General features: G+C 42.0%; 1 protein-coding gene across 4 annotated transcripts in view; it reads right to left on the bottom strand.

Moving 5' to 3' along the window:
- Positions 1–21248, bottom strand: part of ST8SIA4 (ST8 alpha-N-acetyl-neuraminide alpha-2,8-sialyltransferase 4) — a 103252-nt gene that overhangs the window by 39031 nt on the left and 42973 nt on the right. For 2 of the 4 annotated variants that reach the window (XM_075932075.1, XM_075932076.1), the window contains exons 4-5: positions 18381–18545; positions 7483–7776 (exon numbers count right to left, since the gene is read on the bottom strand). In XM_075932075.1, coding sequence (XP_075788190.1) covers positions 7483–7776; positions 18381–18545 — 459 coding nt within the window. Of the gene's footprint in view, positions 1–1122; positions 1532–7482; positions 7777–18380; positions 18546–21248 lie in introns of those variants that run through there. The other 2 variants (XM_075932077.1, XM_006128785.4) reach the window with 2 other exon arrangements.

Genomic DNA, 21248 nt, shown 5'->3' with positions numbered 1-21248 from the left:
TAGTCTATAAGGTGCCACAGGACTCCTTGTTGCTTTTGCAGATCCAGACTAACACGGCTACCCCTCTGATACATGACTGAATAAGTTACTCTAAACATATGGACACACTGCATTTATACCATAAGGTATCTGAATAGGAATGTATCATTAAAAAATAAAAAAAAACAAACACACAGCTCAGCATGAAGTCTCAGGTCCATAAATAAACCCTGGTTTCATCATTTGATTTTTTTTTGTTCAATTCAATTATTTTTAAAAGCTGTGTGGTTTGCTTACTAGAATTACCCTATAATTAACCTTCCTGACAGTGGCTAGAAAGAGTAAATCATTTTAATCAATTAAACCTTTAATTTGGAGGTTTTACTTCCTGCTGTTAATCTTAAACACCATGGGATATTGATTACCTCAATTATTTTGTCAATAATGCAGGCACAATTACAGAAAAAGTTCAGTAAAAGCTATTAGAAATAATCCAGGAGAAAGTCATGCAGTTGTTCAAATAAATACTTCTTAGTGCCCCAAATTGTAAGTAGTGATATAAACTGATACCTGACCAAGCAATACAACACTAGAGAAATTTCTTTGCATTTACAAACAGGAAATTGATTACAGCATAAAGCTACTTAAGCAGTTCTTCCCAAGGATGATCAAGTGAGAATGTGAATGTAAAAGGTCATTGAAGATAGGCAACGGAGTAAAAATGCAGTTATCATACTGGACCTAGTATTTACATAATATGTGCATACAAAGCTTTAAAATCATCATGAGATTTCTGAACAATACCTATCATTCAGAGAATTTTAATAGAGCATGAAATCTGCAAAAAGCAATTTCTTTTTCAAACAGCACGTTACCTTTTTATGAACCAAATAGCCCACAGTGACCAAAAAACAGTTTTCTTTACATTCTCTCAATGTGGAGAGTACATTCTGAGTAACAGTGGACAGCGCCAGCTAAAAGTAATCCTACTAAGACAACATAGTTAAAGGAGTAAGAAGAAAAAGGTTTAGAGCAGGGATCTCCAACCTTTTTAAGCACGAGATCACTTTTTGAATTTAAGTGCAATCCAAGATCTACCTCAAATATAAATGCCCTTGCCCCGCCTCCTTCCCTCCCCCTTCTCTGAGGCCCCGCCCCTGCTCACGCTATCCTCCCTCTCTTGCTCACCCTCACTCACTTTCATCAGGGGCAGAGGGTTGAGTGAAGGCTCTGGTCTTGAATTAAGGGCTCTGGAGTGTGTGAGGGGCTCCGATCTGCTCTTGGGACAGGCCGTTGGGATGTAGAAAGGGTTTCTAGGTGCAGACTCTGGGACCATGTTTGGATACAGGGGTGCTTGGGGTGCAGGTGGGGGGGTCATGACTGGGGTAGGAGTTCGGAATGCAGGCTCCAGCTGGCTACCGCTTACCTCAAGTGGCTCCTGGGTTGTGGGGAAGTGGGGCTAAGGCAGGTTCAGCCCTGCCCTGGCCCTGAACCACTCCCTAAAAGCAGCCAGCAAACTCCCTCCCAAGTCCTGTTGTGCCCCCTCTCTGCTCTGTGGAGAAAAGATACCAAGTTAGAGGAGGCACCTTAATATCAGCGCCCCTCCTCTCCCTCTCCTGCCCTGCCTAGCAAGCAGGAGTCTCTTCAGGGGGAGGGGCAGCTCCAAGGCAAAGGGCAGGAGATGAGCAGCAGTGGGGGGGAAGGGAAGCTGACATGCCGGCACTTGATACCGTCTTGGCCAAACCAGTCAGGATCCCCTGTCAGAGGCTCCAAGATCTACCAGTAGATCCCAATCTACTGGTTGGTGAGCACTAGTTTAGAGCCATGTATGATCATTGAAAAACTGCCTGGTCGCTATATACTCTAATATACATGAAGATATAATGTGGTCATATTAGATCACCTCAGTAATCTATCAAGTCTAATATTCTGTCTCTGGAAATTGCTCATGCCTGATGGTCAGAGAAAAATGAAGGGGAAAAAATGCCCTGGATGACTTGGCAAAGCTGTTCATAGGCAAAGAGCAGGGGTGATTCCTTACTGAACCCTGCAGCCATTAACTTACACACTGAAGCATGACATTTCTTTAACCCTTGCTGAACATGTGAAGCTGGAAGCAAGAATCATAAGGTCATCCAGCCTATTTTACACCACAAGTCTTGCTAGAGCTGCAAATTTTTCATCAAAATTTCAGGTAAGTCATCACAGAGCTTGACACTAAATTAGATATAAAGTTACACAGGACAACAGCTATTCAATGGCAGTATGGATAGTCTAGGGTAGGGCTGAAACCCAGGCTCTGAGACCTTCCCCTCTCAAAAAGTATCTTAGCCCAGATTCCAGTCCAACCTCAAATGCACGTACAGGTTGACTCTCTCTTGTCCAGCATCTTCAGAACTGGACAGGTGCCAAACCAGAGAATTTGCCAAACCACAGGATGCCAATATTTTCTAGCAGCATTATCAACAGTTCCACTGCTTACTGGGCCCTGAGAAGATATTTAGGGGTAAATTAGAGCTAACTAACTGCACAGAACACAGAGAGCCAGGACTGGAGGTTGTAAACAAACTTTATGGTACTGTGGGAAACTTGGATATACACACCTACAATAAGTCGATATCTGGCTCCTTAAAATCATGCTGGACTTCAGATGTTGCCAGACCAGAGAGTGCCAGACTAGAGAGATTCACCCTTGTAGTTTTTTTAAAAGCCAGAAAAATCTTGTAATGGACTACTCATACTTTAGGAAAATTGGCTTATGAATATGCATAATTAAAAGATGCATTATGCAAAACAGGTCATGTAACAAAAGTTACATTCTGCTGAACCTGTACATACTATTTTTGCGCATGTATCATTCTTGTACATGAAATTAAAAATATGAAGTGTGAATATGTTTTTAATTTTAAATGTGCTAATGAGGGCCATTAGTGATACTTTAGGAACTTAATAGCTCAGTGCTCAAACCATTGAGCTGTGGTTTTATTTTCCTGTAAGCTCAAACTGCAGTTGGTCCTAGAAAGACATGTGACCATGCCACCTTGCACTAGAATCTAGGGATGTAAGCGACTAGGCGACTACCCGATAAGCATATGCTTATTGGGTTAGTCGAGTAGTGACTACTAGTCGCCCTCCTCCCCCACCTACCTTTGCTGCCTCTAACAGAGAGAGGCAGCAAGGGGAGGAGCAGGAGCTGGTGCGGGGGGGGGGGGGGGGGGGGGGGAGGAGCTCGCTTAAAAGCCAGTTCCCCCCAGCAGCCTCTGTGGGATACAGGGGAGGTAGAGGTGTAGTGGAGGGCCGGAGGCAGAGATGTAGCAGCTCATGCCTGGTCCCCCCACTATGCCTTTGCCTTTTAAATGTATCAAGAGCCGATTGGCTCTTAATACATTTAAAAAGCAGAGCCATAGCAGGGTTGGCTCCCAGGGCCAGGAGGTAATCACACTGCGGCCCTTATTGACTCATTGAGTAGTCAATGGAAATTCCATCATCTACTCTTTTAGTTGATTAAAATGCAATTTAACATCCCTGCTAGAATCCATCTTGAATCTGGTACTTTTCCATGAAGCTGTGGAGACTGAACAAAGGGTTCCCAGTCTGGGGGAAGTCTGTTTTAGGAATAGAATGCAATCAGGTGTTTGTCTTGACTTAGCTTTTGAAATTGTTTCCCCACCCTAAAAGGACTCACATGGAGTGAACTGTAGTGAAAGGATGAAGGCAAAGCTGCTGGGCCCAAGTAAGAAAAAATATCAACTTTCGCCTGAGATTAAAAACAAGGATAAGAATTTGCATGTAACAAGTTTTATTGGAATTAGCTGATGTGTTGCATTTATTTTGGCTTAGTAACTTATTTTGATCTGTCTGTTTTCACTTGCAATCACTTAATAAACAGAAGTGTTTATTATCAAGACCTGTGTAAATAATTGTTACTTGGGGAAAGGTGGAGAGGAGTAACCATTGTGCCTCTCTCTCTTTCACTAATAAAGAAAATGAACTTATAAGCTTTCTCTGTAAAACTTTTATACAGAGTAAGGAAGATTTGGGGTTTTGTCCTCTTTTGGGGGTTGTGTTTCTGGGTGCCATCGGTGGCCTTATAGCTAGGGATGTTGGATAGCATATAATTGAATAGTCATGTGACCGCATCAAATTTTAGCAGTTACACAATTATTTGATTGCAGGGCCAGCATCCAGAGGCAGTAGCATAGGGCAGCAGCAACCCCAGTCCGTGGAGAGCTCAGGCCCACAGTGTACAGAGGCTGCTTTGCAGCACTCTCCCATGCCTCCCTCTCCCCCACACTGCTGCCTCTGACAGGAAACAGCAAGTGCAGGATGGCAAGGACTCCCTGGGAGGCAGCAAGGGAGGGCAGGCGGGTTCACGGAGCAAGCTCCCGCCTCCCCTATGCCTTATTACCTCTGATACAGAGGCAGCAAAAGGTAGGGGGTAGGGGAGAAAGAGGGAGAATGTATGTAGACAACAGGATTAACTGATGAGCCCAGACTCATTGGTTAATCGCATCATTGTCTACATGTTGATATCCCTACTGATAGCTGAGTCCTCCCAAAGCTGGTTCAGTGTCTGTGTTACACTGCAGGAAGACAGTAACCGCAACTCTGTGCTTTGGTTGCGGAAGACCAGAGCCTCTGGCCCAGAAGGACAGGATGAAGGGGAGCCCCAGGAGGCAGGCAGTGGCTTGATCAGAATACCAGGTGACAACCCACGGGGAATCCCTATGCTTCACCCCATCAGACACTGTCTACTAAGAAATCTAGAAGAATATCTACTCTAAATTTAATCAAAATATACCTGAATGCTACCTGGCCTAAATTTTCAAAGCTAACTAGCTATTTTGGGTGACTCAGTTATAGTTTCCCAATTTAAGATGCAATAAAGGGACCTGATTGTCAGAGAGTAAGTGCACAGTGCTTTCTAAACATTAAAATCCTTCAAGTTGCTTCAAGTTGACCATCCAAAATGTAAGGACCTTTAATCACTGGTTTTGAAAATGTAAGCTATTAATACTATAGATGGACTTGACAGCAGTTGTTTGGTAACTGAAATTGGACTTACTTTAAATGATTAATTTAAGAAGATAAAAACAACCATAATGGGTCAGACCAAAAGGTCCATCTAGCCCAGTATCCTGTATTCTGACAGTGGACGATGCCAGATGTCCCAGAAGGAGTGAACTGAACAAGTAATCATCAAGTGATTCCTCTCCTGTCATCTATTTCCAGCACAGACAGACTAGGGATACCATTCCTACCCATTCTCGCTAACAAGTATTGATGGACCTAATCTCCACGAATTTCTACAGTTCATTTTTTAACCCTATTAAAGTCTTGGTCTTCACAACATCATCTGGCAAGGAGTTCCACAGCTTGATTGTGCACTGAGTGAAGAAAAACTTCCTTTTGTTTGTTTTAAACATACTTCCTATTAATTTCTTTTGGCGACGCCTAGTTATTATGTCATGGGAACAAATAAATTCACTTTCTCCATACTTGTCATGATTTTATAGATCTCTATTATGTTTCTCCTAAGTCTCCTCTTTTCTAAGATGCAACGTCCCAGTCTTTTTAATCTCTCTTCATATAGCACATATTCCAAACCTTCTAATCATTTTGTGTGCCGTTTTCTGAACCTTTTCCAATGCCAATATGTCTTTTTGAGATGAGGTGATCACATCTGTATGGAGTATTACAAATGTGGGTGTATTATGGTTTTTTAATGATTCCTAACATTCTGTGTATTTTTTTGACTGCTGCTGTACATTGAGTGGATGTTTCCAGAGAACTATCCACAATGACTCCAAGATCTCTCTTGAGTGGTTATAACTAAATTAGTCCCCATCATTTTGTAGGTATAGTTGGGATTATTTTTCCCAATGTGAATTACTTTGCATTTATCAACATTAATTTGCCATTTTGTTGCTTAATCATCTAGTTTTGTGAGATTCTTTTGAAGCTCTTCACAGTCTGCTTTGGTCTTAACTATCTTGAGAGGTTTAGTATCATTTGCAAATTTTGCCACCTCACTGCTTACCCCTTTCTCCAGACCACTTATAAATAGGTTAAATAGAATTGGTCCTGGCACAGATCCTTGGGGGACACCTCTAGTTACCGCTCTCCATTCTGAAAACTGACCATTAATTCCTACTCTTTGTTTCCAGTCTTTTAACCAATTATTAATCAATAAGAGGACCTTTGTTCTTTATTTCTTCATTCTGATGTACACTTCATTCTGATGTATATTAAAGGTCACCTATCCATATATTGCAAGTATCATATAACCAATGTGAAAATTCAACAAAATCAGTGTCCAATTATAATTACATGTAGCAGTGTAATTCAAAACAACCCACCAACAGGAAACCAGGCAATCCAAACCCAAATAAGCCTCCTTTAACAATTGCCCTTGTATTCACAAATGCCTGTAATAAAAATAAAGGCCAGGTTTGCCATCTGAAGGTAGTCAAAGTTAACCTGTTTTGGACTGTAAGGTGAGCAAACTGTAAAGCTTTTTTCATGGAAAGCAATATGCCACAGTAGCTCCTTCTTGGGCTTACTATTGAGACTTCAGCTCAAACTCTCAGTTGATCTCAGCTATGTGGTCTGGCACAGGCTGGTTCTGAGCTGTTGAGGGCTGTATATTCAAAACAAATGCCTAAAGAGCACCTGGAAACCCACAAGTCACTAGTGAAGTTCATGAAGCATGGATTAAATATATACGCAGTAAGACACTGCACTTAATAAAGGAGTTGAAATATTGCACCAACTTCAGTTTGTGATTTTAAGATATATCCCATGTGTATCTCATGCTAATCTAATCTTAAAAGAACAGACATGAATGACAATTACAGAGTCCACATCCAAAAAGCACACTCAGTTTTAGCTGGTTGGAAAAAAAAAAATCTCCTAGCTCCACTGGACACATGCATAGCTTTTAACAACTGCTTTTAAGCTTTCAGTTATTCTGATCAGCTGTCTGTTTTGGATGACCCAAGTGGCTCTCGATTCAGAACAAATCAGAGAACAAAACAGAGAACATTCTGAAAGGATAATTTTTTAGATCTGAGAGACAAACTCCTTTGTTACACCTTGGAATCTAACCGTACTTGAGGAAATACCAATCCTTTTTGTCCTCCACAGCCTGGCCCAATAGAGATTATGAAGCATTTTTACTGTCCTCTATCCACCCATGGTTTGAATTCACCTCATTTTTCAGTAATATCTCCTTACGAGGAACGTATTCCTCAAAAGGGTTCATGAAGGTGGAAGAGAAAATGTTGCTAAGCTAAAACACCCTATGCTCATCTTTCAACAGACTCAATGAGCAGAGCACATTACCAAATACATTTAGCTTTATCAACAAACCCAAACCATTATGAAAATAAAAATACCATAAACCTGTTTATAGGTTTACTAGCGCTTTTTTCTACCTATTGGAAATTTTGATTACAAAGTTCCATTGTGGCAAGGACAGACTAGTCTTTTACAGACACTTACCCTCTGACAGCATGAATAAGTCTCAGTGATGGATAGGCGGTTCGCACTTTCAATTTATTCTTAAGGATTAATGCATTAACCCACTCCACATGCTTCTCTCCACCTTTGACCATGAAAGCAGGAATCCAAAGGACACTGTCATTCAGCATGGATAGTCTATGCACAAATTTTTCTCTGTCACTCTCATTCCGAAAGCCTCCAAATGCTCTTTGTACAACTGATGGATTCATGGTAATAAAATCAGATTTAGTTCCCACATCTGCAGCAAACTCCACCACAGGGGCTAGATTGCACCTGAAGAGGAAGAAATTAATGGACAAATGAAAATAAATATGAACCATTAACTTAGACAAAGATATGCATGAAGGAAAAGCTGAAAATGAACATGTAAGACTGTTTCAAACTAGGTGAACAAAAAAATACTAATGGTAATCTGCAGGATATTACTTATTGCCGTATACAACTTGGACATTCCCCGCATATTCTAAATAAAACTATTAAGTGTAACCAACTCAGTGAAGAAGATACTATACAGTACATGTGAAATTAATATAATTAGTATTAGAAACAGAATGTGTTAATATGTAGACAAACGCTTAACGATAACGTCTCTTTCAGCTATTGTTTTCACTCATGTACATTTGTATAATTGGTCTTGATAAAATTCCTTGGAGAAAGCTCAAGCTCTTAAAAGTAATCTTGTCAATCAAATAAGATCAATTTATTTTTGTACAGTATAGCATTTCATACCAATCACAAATAACGGTCAGAAAAATGAAACTGGCTTGGATTCATTTAGTTGTTAGTACAGCTGGTTGAAAAATTGTGACTATCCAAATTTGGAAAAGACTTGAAACTTGAAAGATTTAAAAAATTCTGACTAAAAAAGAGTAACTTTTTGCAAAAATTATATCCTGCTTTTTGACCCGCTGCAGTTATCAGTGGAAGTAGGAAGTGAAGTGGAAAAATATATGGATCTACTTCATGTCTGTGGTGCAACTCAAATGAAGTCACTACGCTATGCCAAGTGTAAACACAATCACTAATTCTGAATGTGACCCTTGGCACTACTGGAATATAAATAATAGTTATTTTAATAGAGGTTAGTTCATTTCACAAGACATAAGATTTTATTGTAAATTCTATTATCTGTCCATACAACTGCTAGAATCACATGGATGTGAAGGATATGGTCTGAAAGAAAACTATACAATTGCACTGACACAAATTTGCCTATATGTCTTTAAGACAAACCTCTTCTGATCTGGCAACTACAACACTGTTTGAATAGTATCATCTATCTTCAATTCCAAAAGTTTTCTTCAGTCAGAATATGGTGCCTAAATGTAATTTCCTCATAAACCTGAAAAGTAATTATAAGGGCTAATATCTTGTGAGTTATCACTAATTCGTGAGAAATATGCTTTTGTGGGCCAATAATAAATAATACACATATGCTTATACAAAAGATTATGTTTATAATGGTGTACTCTTTTATATACACTGTCCCAAGAAAGTACATGTTTTATAATAAGAAACACCTCGAGATTTTTGAAACCTGGATTAGGGAAGGTAATAAGGAAGCCCAAATCCACTCCTTTGTAACTGATGTGTCCTTGAACTGTTATTAAAACTCTTAAATCACATTTTTCAAACTTTGGTGCCTCACTATATGGATAGAACAATCTAAATGAGTGGTTTTATTGTTAGACATGCTGTGTATCTTGAGTGTTGATGCTTGGTCCTCTGAAAACCTAGTTCGTTATTTTATGCACATAATTATGAATTTAAGAGAATAACTTTAGGTACTCAGTTTGAAAAACTTGTGATAGTAAAAGTCTGACAATGCCCTGTGAAATTCTAGTTATTTGGGTGTGCCTCAATACTGCTAGCACAGTGCCTACACTATTATTTTGGTAGAATAGCAATGTAACACTAGCTGTTACATCAATACAGAATTGTGTTAGGAGAATGAACAATACTAACCTGGGAGCTGCTGATTGCTTTATAATAGTATTATCAGACTGCTCACTTCCCACCTATTTAACAGATTTTTAAAAAAAGCGTCTTACAGAACAGAAGATAACAGTACTTAATGCTTCCTCAATAACTTAATCGCTTATAGCCCAGTCTACAAGCAATGCAAAATTTTGCAAAAAAAAGGACATTAAAAATAACTCATTCTTCACAAAGCAGTATATAGAATTGTTTTTGCCATTCTAAGTGAACCATCTAAGACTATGTTCACAAGAGCGATCAACTATATTTTTGATACCAAACTGCCACAACTGCCAACTTTTCAACTTACATTTCCATAGAATTCATGGAAATCTGATATTAAGATGCCTTTCAGTATCTATTTTTTAAATACTTAGGAGACATGCACATATTACAAAGATGAGAAGAGATTACAAAGAGAGAAAGAGAGAGGGAGAGAGAGAGAGCGCGCACTCTACAATGAGATATCTGAATCTGCTTCACTAAAGGTTTCATAGTAGCATACTTAAAATAGATACCTTTCTGTAAAATTGGTTGTGAATGATTTCCATAGAGATATTCAGCACTCACATAGATTATGTTTTGGTTTTTAAAAAAAATTATTGGCATTTTAGAGTCTTAGTTGTTACATTATCAGCAAAATGTTCTTACTTTGTGATACTGGGATTTTTCATGGAATTCAGCACTGCATTTTCGGAATGATAACTACCCAGGCCTAAATGCATTTTTATCTGGTATTAGACTTCACACATTATACATTTCATTATACCTTTCTGGACCATACATTAGCTACATTGTGCATTTCCACTTTTCAACTCCCAAGAATCCACAATTGGGTCATTTTTATTCTTTCTGGAAGGCTCAAATTCTAAAGCTTTCAGCTGTAGTTTCCATTTAGGACTTCATGTTCTCAGATATTTCATTAGGGATGTGAATGGGGCATCCGTCATGTGAAACAGCCTGCTCCCAGCCCTGCACAGGACAGGAAGCATATGGGCTGGAGCAGTCTATCTGTGGAGGAGGGGCCAGCTCACCCCCTCTTTAATCAGTTAACCAGATAAACACTGTTTAACAGGTTCAGCAATTAACGGGATTTTACATCCCTAATATACATGCATGAACCTTATAAAGCCATCTAGTGGCACTTGCACACAGGTCTGAGTACACATAGATAACATCCTGAATCTGCTTTCAAACCCATTTTTGAGTCCCCAGTGTCCTACCTTTATAATATATCATGCTTGCCGTTACCGTACTTAAATAAGCAGACTATTTTCTTAGTTGACCTCAATTATTTTCTAATATCTATTTCACAAGCCAGTGTTCTGATTCAGGAGAGCAGTAAGCATGTGTTTAATTTTGAGTATTGTTTCAAGTCTTACTAAAGCCAACAGTCTTAAACACGTACTCAAAGAAAAGCACAGGTTTAATGAACTCCATAATGCAGATGCATGGGAAAATATACTTTATTGCTTTCCTGAATGGGGACCTTAGATGAATAGCATAGGAAAAAGAAGAAATGATATCTGAATTAGAATATGCCACATTTTATTCACATATCAATTTTAACCATATTTCAAACTACCACAGCTTTTTGCCTAACTAATTCATTTTGATCACGCTGTCAGTTCAATTCACCAAAAAGATATGCCTCTTACTTCACTTATTGTCTATTTAACCATAATGCATTACAGCTAACGCTTTGCAGGACATGGCTGTGGTATACCAGATTCCTTTATCGACCTGGGACCATGCTCTGGGTAACATGAGCTGAGAGACCAGCAATGAAAGTGCTCCAAGCAATGGGATCAATAAGTTTTAGCCCTAATGAGTACCTATTAAAATGCATTCTGAGGACAGAATTGAATATTACTTTACTAGGGCTGCCAGAAAATAAAGGGAGAGAAATAATCTAGGCACAATTTCTTTATATGGTAATTATGTCTTGTTGGTACCTTGTCACAATATAACCCTCCCAACCATATGTAGCCCCATATCAAATACTTTCAGGCCATCATCCTGTATCTTGCTTCTACTGCTTCTGTAGCTCCCAACAGCAACAGACAGGATGTTGCTTCCTTGCTCAGCTCTGCCTGCCTGCTAGACAACCTTCACCTCAAAGCCCTCAGCTAATGACTCTGGCTTGCTGCTCCTGCTCACACACAACCTCTGTTGCCTTTCTGAGCTTGTTTCCCTCTGCTCTCAGGGTAGGGCAAAATATCATGTAGGGATATATAGGGAATAATAGGCGCCTATATAAGACAAAGCCAGGAGTATCTCTGAAGAAGTCAGGATAGCTGGTCACCCTACCTCAGGAACTCTTTCCTTTTCCTGCACTGGATGGATTATAGATTATAGAACTATAGACATATAGTGCTGGATGGGCTCTCCACAGGTCATCCTGTGTATCCCCAACCTCCCTCCAGTGATGCAGGATTAAGTTTACCTAGAGCATCTGACATGTTTGCATGGCGCTTTCTACTGGTCAATGTTAAATTGCATAACACAATACATTCCATTCGCTAGGTTCTTTCACTACAGGACAGTGAGGGCAGAAGGTTGATACCCTATAAGAAGACAGTAGGTTCATTACAGTATTTTCCAGAACTGGCCATTAAATTACAATCTTCAAATTAAACTTTAATTTCTTTTGTTAATAAAAATGCTATTGTATAAGTGTCCCAGCAACCACTCAGCCAGATTGAGCAAGGGAGAATAAATACTACAGTGGGCTATTTCCTTCCCATCCAGCTCAATATTGTTTCCTTCCAACAATTGTGCCACACTTAAAGTGGGTCAAAGATTGGCTGTGCTTGCGGAGGAGAGGCAGCAGTGTTTTATGGTGAGGGAGGGGGGAGAATGAGTTAAGAGGCAGCTGTGAAAGGGGAACAGTGATCAGCTTTGCAGGGTGACTCAACCCCTCCGCCCTCCCCCAATGTAGGGCTTCCAAAGTGTGGGAGGTCAGCCAGAAACAGGATGTTATCCCCCACTCCCAAACACAAGGTGAGCATGATCTGCATTAGACAGGGTTAGGAGCATGGTTGGCAAAAGTAGTATCCTGCCTTGCACTGTGGCAATGGGTGGTGGGTGCAGAGGCTTCAGCGAGGGGAGGGATCTGGATTCAACCTGTCCCTTTGAGAATTTACTTCTGAGGTGGGGAGGAAGAGAGAAGGAGTGAGCCTAGCAGAGTAGTAAATACTTCAGACTTAGGAAGCGGGTGTCCCAGAAGCCAGGGCAGCAGACCCAGTGTTGCAGCCCCGCTGGGGACACTAATAATATTACACATTTGTTTTGGGCAAGTTAATTTGCAGTTACTGCAGCAACTTCAGGCATCTAGGAGTGAGGGGTTTGGACAGAGTGACAGCTTGGACCCAGCATGGGCTGAAGTTTGGGTGGCAGGCCCAGCCTGGAATAAAGCTCCTGGGCACATTTTGACTCACTGGCCATTAGCAAATATAACTCTGTGGGGCACAGTAGAGGCCTGTGAGCGAGCAGAGGACTGTATGGAGGACAGTATCCATAGAGCCAAGAAGGTTTTGCCAGAGTGGATTACTCAGTGGGAGTTCACTTACTCAGTACAACTAAAGATAAAATCTTGAGAGAAGAATATGAGAACATATAAGTCTTTTTTGCACATGGAGGTGTTGACAAACAGTAAACATGGGCAAAACAAACAAAACAAAGAACTGCCCAAGGATCCCAGGGTGCTGAGAACATAGGAAGTTTGGGACACTAACTTCCTTATCTAAGCAAATGTTACAAGACAGGCTTACCCAGAGAGAAGACCTGCCTTGTTCAAGTATGTGTACCTGTCTGATTAGATCCATAATATGCTTGAGGGCATGTCATGATTTAATTAAGATGAGCAGTTTTGGTTAAGGGCAGCAACACCACTAAGTGAGACATACCTCATCGCATGCTGTGGCTGGACTGGATGACACTGAGAGGTCCAGGAATTCAGACAGTGCCTTGTTCATACCACTGCAAGCTCATCTGGTTAGAGCATGGTGCTAATAACACCAAGATGGTGGATTAATACCCCACACTGGCCACAGGACATTCTGGCCTATTTTAATAGGTAGCAGGTTTAAAACAAACAAAAGGAGGTATTTCTTCACACAGCGCCCAGTCAACCTGTGGAACTCCTTGCCAGAGGACATTGTGAAGGCCAGGACTTTAACAGGGTTCAAAAAAGAACTAGACAAGTTCATGGAGGATAGGTTCCTCCATGACTGTTAGCCAGGATGGCCAGGAATGGTGTCCTTACACTGTTTGTCATAAGCTGGGAATGGGTGACAGGGGATGGATCACTTAATCGCATGTTCCGTTCATTCCCTCTAGGGCACCTGGCATTGCCACTGTCGGAAGAAAGGATACCGGTCTAGATGAACCTTTGTCTGACTCAGTGTAACCCATACACATGGACTGTGTCTACATTGGCACCCCTTTCCGGAAAAGGGATGCTAATGAGACCAGTCAGAATTGCAAATGCCGCGGGGGATTTAAATATCTCCCGCTGCATTTGCATGAACATGGCTGCCGCTTTTTTCCGGCTCGGGGTTTTGACGGAGAAAAGCGCCAGTCTAGACGGGATCTTGCGGAAAATAAGCCCTTTTCCAGAAGATCCCTTATTCCTACTTTATTCCTTGAAAGGGGTGCCAATGTAGACACAGCTATAGTGTGGTTCACTGTCCCATACAGTGACAGTTAGACCACTTACAGAGAGAGACAAGAACAAGGGAACTCTACTGCCTAAGCTGAGAGCCACCTGGCTTTTAGCTCAAGTGGTAGAGACTCCAACACTAAGCTCAAAGCTGCCCAGTGGCGGTTACACCAGTATGGCCAATCATATGTTCTTAAGCTCGGGAAGATCGAGTCACATAATATTTGCTAGGCTTTAATGATGGTGATTGTTTTCGTGGCACCTGTAAGCTCAGGCACATTGAGAGGCAGGATTTGAGACCCATTCAGTCCATTGTTGCCAAAGCGACGAGGAAAGATCACAGATAGGACGCAGGAAAAGGGATGGCTCAAGTGTCAATGTGAGAACAGGATCTGAGACACAGAGCACAAGCTGTGGAGGGAGATAAGCTGGGTGCAATAGGACCAGGTAACAATTCCAGTAAGGCTGGATGGGTTATGGGTTCGCCTATAGGACAGATAGGGCATATTTGTAGGAGGGACTTACAGTAGGATTTTGGATCACCTTTGTGGGAAATGACTCATGGGATGTCATATTTAAGTCAGTAACTGGGATGGGACATTGTTCAAGAGAAGGTTTCTGAATTAAAAGGTTTTTGAATTAAAAGGAGGGCAGAATAGTACAATTACCGAAAGAAAACTGGGTTTGGTCCCCAAAAAGACTCCAGGGACATATTGATTAATTCATCATTTGTACCCATCAGATGTCTCTGTTAACGACTGGATAGACACAGTGCTATAGTCTGGGTGCATTCCTCCACTGACAAAAAAGATTAATTAAAAAAAATCAATTTTTAAAAAATTAAAAATCCAGTTTGATTCAGTTTTTAAAAATCATTAGCAAAATACTAAATTTCTGATTTAAAAACAGTTACAATTAAATCTCATTACAAACATTCCTCCATGCCTCCACTTACAGTCTCATAAAAATGAATTCATGGCTCTAGTCCATCCAACCTAATCTTCAGTTCTTGCTTTATGAAAATTCTGGGTTTTCAATTTCTGTTTCTCAGCATTATACATTACAGTATATGTTTATTTGGTGGTGGACTGGGCTATTCACCACAAACTTAATTAAGATATTATCTTAAGACAGAGAGACAATATATAGGAAAGGATGGAGACAGCATACAAAGGAACAATGGAGTGGACTAGAAAGACGCCATAAGTCGATTAACTGATTTACTTTAGCACAACTCAGCTTTCCCAAGAGAAACTCATTCTATACTTTTTTTTTTTTTTTTTGAGAAAACAAAGTGCCAGTGAGGTCAATTGGGCTTACTCCTATAAGCACCCTATAAGCATACTTAGGCTATATCTATACTGCACATTAATTTTGAAATAAACTCTTCCGAAATAAAATACAAATAGTCTAGTAGCACTTCAAAGACTAACAAAACATGTAGCTGGTATCATGAGCTTTCGTGGGCACAACTCACTTTTTCAGATGACTGTATAGACATTGGCACAGTTATTTCAGAATAATGGCCGTTATTTTGAAATAATTTAGCTGTGTAGCCATATCCTTAGGCTTAGATTTTTTGGTAACTTGGAATTGGATTTGCACTCTTGCTGAAAAAACTGTAAATGATTAACTGAATAATAGAGAGAAAAACTGAGAAGAATGACTTAACATTTTTTAATTTTGTTTCAGGATCCCACTGAAGTGTAAGAGACTTAGACCATCTATCTGTAGGTACTTGTAGCAGCAGTGCTGCAACTAAAACATTTCAGACTACAAACTTCCAAGCAAAAGATTTTAATCATCCAGCAAAACCAGCACTATGGATGGGTTTGTAGTAAGGACCAGATCAGGGGTCAGCAACCTACGTCATGTGTGCCATAATTGGGACATGAGACTATTTTCACTGGCATGTGAGCCTCCCTGCCGGATCTACACCAACCATATGTCCTTGAAAGCCCCGCCAGACATTTCACTACTTGATGGGAAGTAGCAACTGAAAAATGGCTCTGTGCCATTGCTCCTTGCGTGGTGCAGCAGCCTCCTTCTCCCCTCCCCTCCCCAGAGCGTGTAGGCGACTCCATGCAGCTTTGCTGGTGGGCAGCTTTGCTAGCTTCTGGTAGCATGCAGTTTCTCTCCACTCTCCACCCACTGCTCCCCCACCATACTCCTCGTGGCTGGCTCCCCCCATCCCCCTGCGGGACCTCCAGTCTAGCCATGCTCCCTCCTTCTCCTCCTCCTCCAGGTCACCACTGCTGCCCCATGCCTTAGAGAGGTTGATCAGCGAAGCAGGCGGCATGGAGCTGAATGCAGGGCCCTGCTCCAAGACGCTGCAGGTGACTGAGGAGGCCTCTCACAGCGGCGACTTCAAGCTGGCGACCGAGATCTATGGTTCACAGCTGGTCAAGCTGCCACAGCCCGAGCAAACCATCTGCCTGTGCCGGGGGAAAGGGAGACGACCTGCTGGTCTGTGCCAGCTACATGGAGGAGTCCCTAGAGGCTTACAGCAGCACCACTGCCCCGCTGGCCCACCTGCGTGAGAAGGCATTGCATCTGCACCCTGGCTTGCCAGCAGCCCCCAGGGAGTGGGCAAGGCACTGGTTGACCCATGCTCGGATGCCCCCTGTGCCGGTGGCTGCTACGTGAGCCAATGACACTGTACTGCGGCCACCCTCAGTGCCACCAACAGCCCCAGATCAACATGGTGCTGGGCAACCTTCTGGAGAGGTTGCTGAAGAGAGCCTGCTATGTGTGGGGGGAGGGGGGCTAGCTCCCCTCCTCCCCACCTTGTGGGGGAAATGGCAGCACAGTGATGTGCTGTTTGAAGGCTTTCCTAGCTGCTCCCATTGGCCCACCAATGAGAGCAGTGCTTGGAAACAATGGGAGAGCAAAGCCAGGTAAGCACTCCTTCTCATGCCCAGACCCTTGCACCCCAATCTCCCCCACTTACTCGCTGTCTCCAGCTTAACCCCACACCACCAACTTGCTCCTACACTTTCTCTTGTTCCTGTGCCTTCCCTCCTGGCCAGACTCTTCACCCTCCCTCGCTCCTGCACCCTCCCTCCTGGCCAGACACCCTATTCCCATCCTGTTTCTGCACCCCACCCAAACCTTCCACCTTCACCCCCTCCTGCACTCTACCTCCTGTCCAGATCCTACACAGCCATCCCTATCCCACCCACTGGCAACCCTGTCCTGCACACTGTACCCCTCATTTCTGTCCCCACCCCAGAGCCTAAGGGGTTTCAGAAAATCCACTAACTCTGGAAACCCAGAAAAAGTAAACCTGGCCTATGGGAAGCTCTGAACCTCAGTCCTCCCTTTCCAGAGGCGTAAGCACCAGAGGAGTAAGGTGTCTCAGATGGGGGCCTCATCAGTGACGGTTGGGGTTTTTTGAGGAGGTTTTTCTGCTTCTCACTTATGATTTTTCTGTGGGTCAATAACCTCCGACTCAAAAAAGGTTTCTCACACCTGCCATAAAGAAAAGACTGAAACCTTTCGTATGGTGTATAAATTAATATTTCACCTTAGTTTATCAAAATTCATTTTAAATAACAGGAGAAAGTTAAAATACTTAGTCTGTTTATTAATATAAATTAAGCCATTCTCCCTAGCTGCAGCACTAGCAAAATGGCTCAGGCATAATTAACTGTGTTTCCATTAGCAACTGGTGATCTGCGGAAAGGTTTGCATTGAACTAGGTGGTCCATAGGGTCACAGTGGAAAGAGCCCCTCCACTCCCCATGAGAGCAGCCCAGCGCAGGGCAGGAGGGCTAAATCTTGACACGCCACTTCAGAAAATTTGCTGACTCCTGGACCAGCCAATACCAACAAGACAGCATAGGTAAAAGGATTGCTTGGTTCATTTATGCCACAAATTCTCCTTTTTGCACTGTTAACAATCATCACCTTCACTGACATGGTTGAAACCTTACAACCAGGCTACAATCCACCTGGTTAAGTAGACATTGGTGGAAGGTTGCTAAATTCAGTGCAGGAGATCCAACTTGAACAGTGTACCAGAAATACCGAGGGAAAATTTGACAGATTAAGCTTTGATATGTAGAGCAATGTACATAGTGTTCCAGTAATATGTGCCTGCATCTCTTTCAGAAACTAAAGATAGGCCAACACCAGAAAATTTAAAAGAAGTGGCAGTGAAAGGTGCAATCAACAGTGAACAAAAATTCAACTATGAAATGTGCAGTTTTCAGAGAAAATTCTACATTTAATGTACCTTTTAGCCAAAAGAGTTAAGAATGACTTCTCCAGGAATAAAAGAAAATGTGGCTCGAGTCTCAAAATACTTCTGTAGCAACCATTTTGCTTCAGCTTCACCGAAGAGAGCAGGAAGATCCAAACTAATTCGCCTTCAAAATATCTGATGGAATTCTGTGGTTGACTGTTTAGAACAATTTATTAAGAATTAGCCTATTCTTATAAAACTTTGTAAAGAAAACTATGATTAAAAGGATGAACACATCTCATCCAAAGTATCTAACACTGGATCAAAGAGGGATGTAAAAAGATATGCTCAGTATACTGAAACCTATTATCCATCATCACCTCAAACAAACTTCAGGAAAATTGCTGCTGCATTGCTGACGGTGTCAACGTTTCAAGGCACGTCAAGAAACATTGATAAAAGAAATACCTTACCAGAAAGTTAAACTATAGACAATAATGAGGCAAATGGGTCACATTAACTTCACCTCATTTCCTTGCTAACATTCTCAACCTCAGATATAAAGATAGACACCTAACTTCTGCATATGATGCTGTTGTCATGGCCTGGGCAGCTCACAGTCACTCCTCAGTTATGCCAGTCATAATAAAAAACTCAAGGCTGTAGCAAAACTATATAATCAATATATGTTTACTGATTATGTTTTGAATAAAGTCATTCCCCTCAATTGCGGGAAATCAACAGCCAGGCACCTTGAGAGTTCCTTCATATCTAAGCCAACTTTTTGCTGCAGTAGCTTCTTCCCTACCCTATTACATGGGATCAAGCCAAAGCTTAGGCTCCATTGTTGGGAGCTGAAATCAGACTCCTAAAAGGAGTCCAGTATAGGATGTTAAATATCGGTTAATTGAATAGTTGAGTAACCTCATGAATTCTTATCAGTTAGTCCACTATTCTATAGTCCCTGGGGGCAGGGCCAGCAGCGCTGGGTGTCAGACGGGAACTAATTTGCGAGGGGAGTCAGTTTAAAAACCAGCTTCTCTTGTGGACCAGCTGCTTGTTGCCCTGTACTTCTGCCTCTGATAAAGAGGCAGTAGCGTGGGGTAACAGCAGCCCCAGTCTGTATGGAGGTGGGACTGAGCTCCCAGACCCAGCACAAACAAGAACGGAGCTGGGCTGCCTGCCTGCCCAGCTCCTAATACACTTTAAATGCAGAACCACAGCAGGGGTAGGTCCCGCACCCAGCGTGAGCCAAAACTGAGCCGGGCTGCTGGCTAGCCTGCTTTAAGAAGTACTGGTTGGAAAGGGGAGGGAAATGCGTGTAGTCTGTAGCATCAACCTATATTCGGCTCTGGTGAAGTCACACTTGGAGTATTGTGTCCAGTTCTGCCCCTGTTCTTCCCCCCCACATTTAGAAAATATGTGGGCACATTGGAGAGGCTCCAGCAGAAGGCAACCAAAATGATTAGGGGGATGGAGCACATGACCTATGAGGAGAGACTGAAGGATTTGGGTTTGATTAGTATACAGAAGAGAAAAGTGAGGGGGGGGGGGGATTTGATAGCAGCCTTCAACTTCCTGAAGGGAGGTTCCAAAGAGGATGGAGAAAGGCTGTTCTCAGTGGTGACAGATGGCAGAACAAGGAACAATGGTCTCAAGTTACAGTGGGGAAGGTCTAGGTTGGATATTAGGAAAAACTGTTTCCCTAGGAGAGTGGTGAAGCACTGGAATGGATTACCTAGGGAGGTGATGGAATCTCCATCCCTAGAGGTTTTTAAGTCTCGGCTTGACAAAGCCGTGGCTGGGTTGATTTAGTTGGGATTGATCCTGCCTTGGGCAGGTGGCTGGACTTGATTACCTCCTGAGGTCTCCTCCAGCTCTATAATTCTATTATAAGCTTTTCCTTATCGGTTAATCAACTACACTATTACATCCCTAGAACTGTAGTGTAGAAAGGTTGAGACCTTTCCTTCCTGAAAAGGAAGTAGACAGTACAGTAATCAGATTTGCCTGGACCAGCACAATGGACAAGTATATTCAGTAACCTATAAAAAAAATAGAGTAACAAATTAAGAGAACAAGATTTAATAGATGAATTATGAGTTGATTTATGTGGGGAGACAAAAATATTCTAAAATAGAAAATGGCTGTTTCCTTGGTAGGAAACAATACTCCACATATAGACTTGGGGTTACATGACTTTTGTAAATAAATTGAACATAGCCTGCAGTGTGGTATTGTCACCACAAAAGAAACCAAAGAACCAAAATCCCAAATGACATGCAGCGTAACCCATATAATGAGCCACATCCTGTGATGCAGATCTACGTGCCCATAAAAGTCATTAAACCTAAGCCTCCTGCAGCACGGTCCAGAAACAGTCCCCCTCAGAAACATTATTTCAAAATAACTTAGTCTGTCAAAATAACTGCCTGCTGTATGAATGCAATGTCGAAGCTGAAGGATGTCTTACTCCGACTCCTGTAACCCTCATTGTACGAGGGGTAAGGGAAGTCAGAGGAAGAGTGGTCTATTTCAAAATAAGCACTGCGCAGACACTTTCAATTTCGAAATAAGCTACTTTGAAATAAGCTACACAATTGACGTAGCTCAGTTTGCATAGCTTATTTTGAGTTAAGCCCTGCTGTTTAGATGCACCCTTAGGATAGGTCTACACTAGCCACCCTAGTTCGGACAAGGGTAGCTAAAGTAGTGATTCGAACATGCAAATGAAGCCTGGGATTTAAATATCCTGGGCTTCATTTGCATGTTCCCGGGCGCCGCCAGTTTTAAATGCCCGGTAGTTTGAACTACCCGCCCGCGGCTACACGCGGCACGGGCTAGGTAGTTTAAATGAAAGCTCCTAATTCGAACTACTGTTACTCCTCATTGCAGGAGGAGTAACGGTAATTCGAATTA

The sequence above is a fragment of the Pelodiscus sinensis genome, chromosome 6, assembly GCF_049634645.1.
Source record: "Pelodiscus sinensis isolate JC-2024 chromosome 6, ASM4963464v1, whole genome shotgun sequence".
NCBI lineage: Eukaryota > Metazoa > Chordata > Testudines > Trionychidae > Pelodiscus > Pelodiscus sinensis.
The sequence above is the reverse complement of the archived record's forward strand: the minus strand, read 5'-3'. Positions and strand labels throughout refer to the sequence as shown.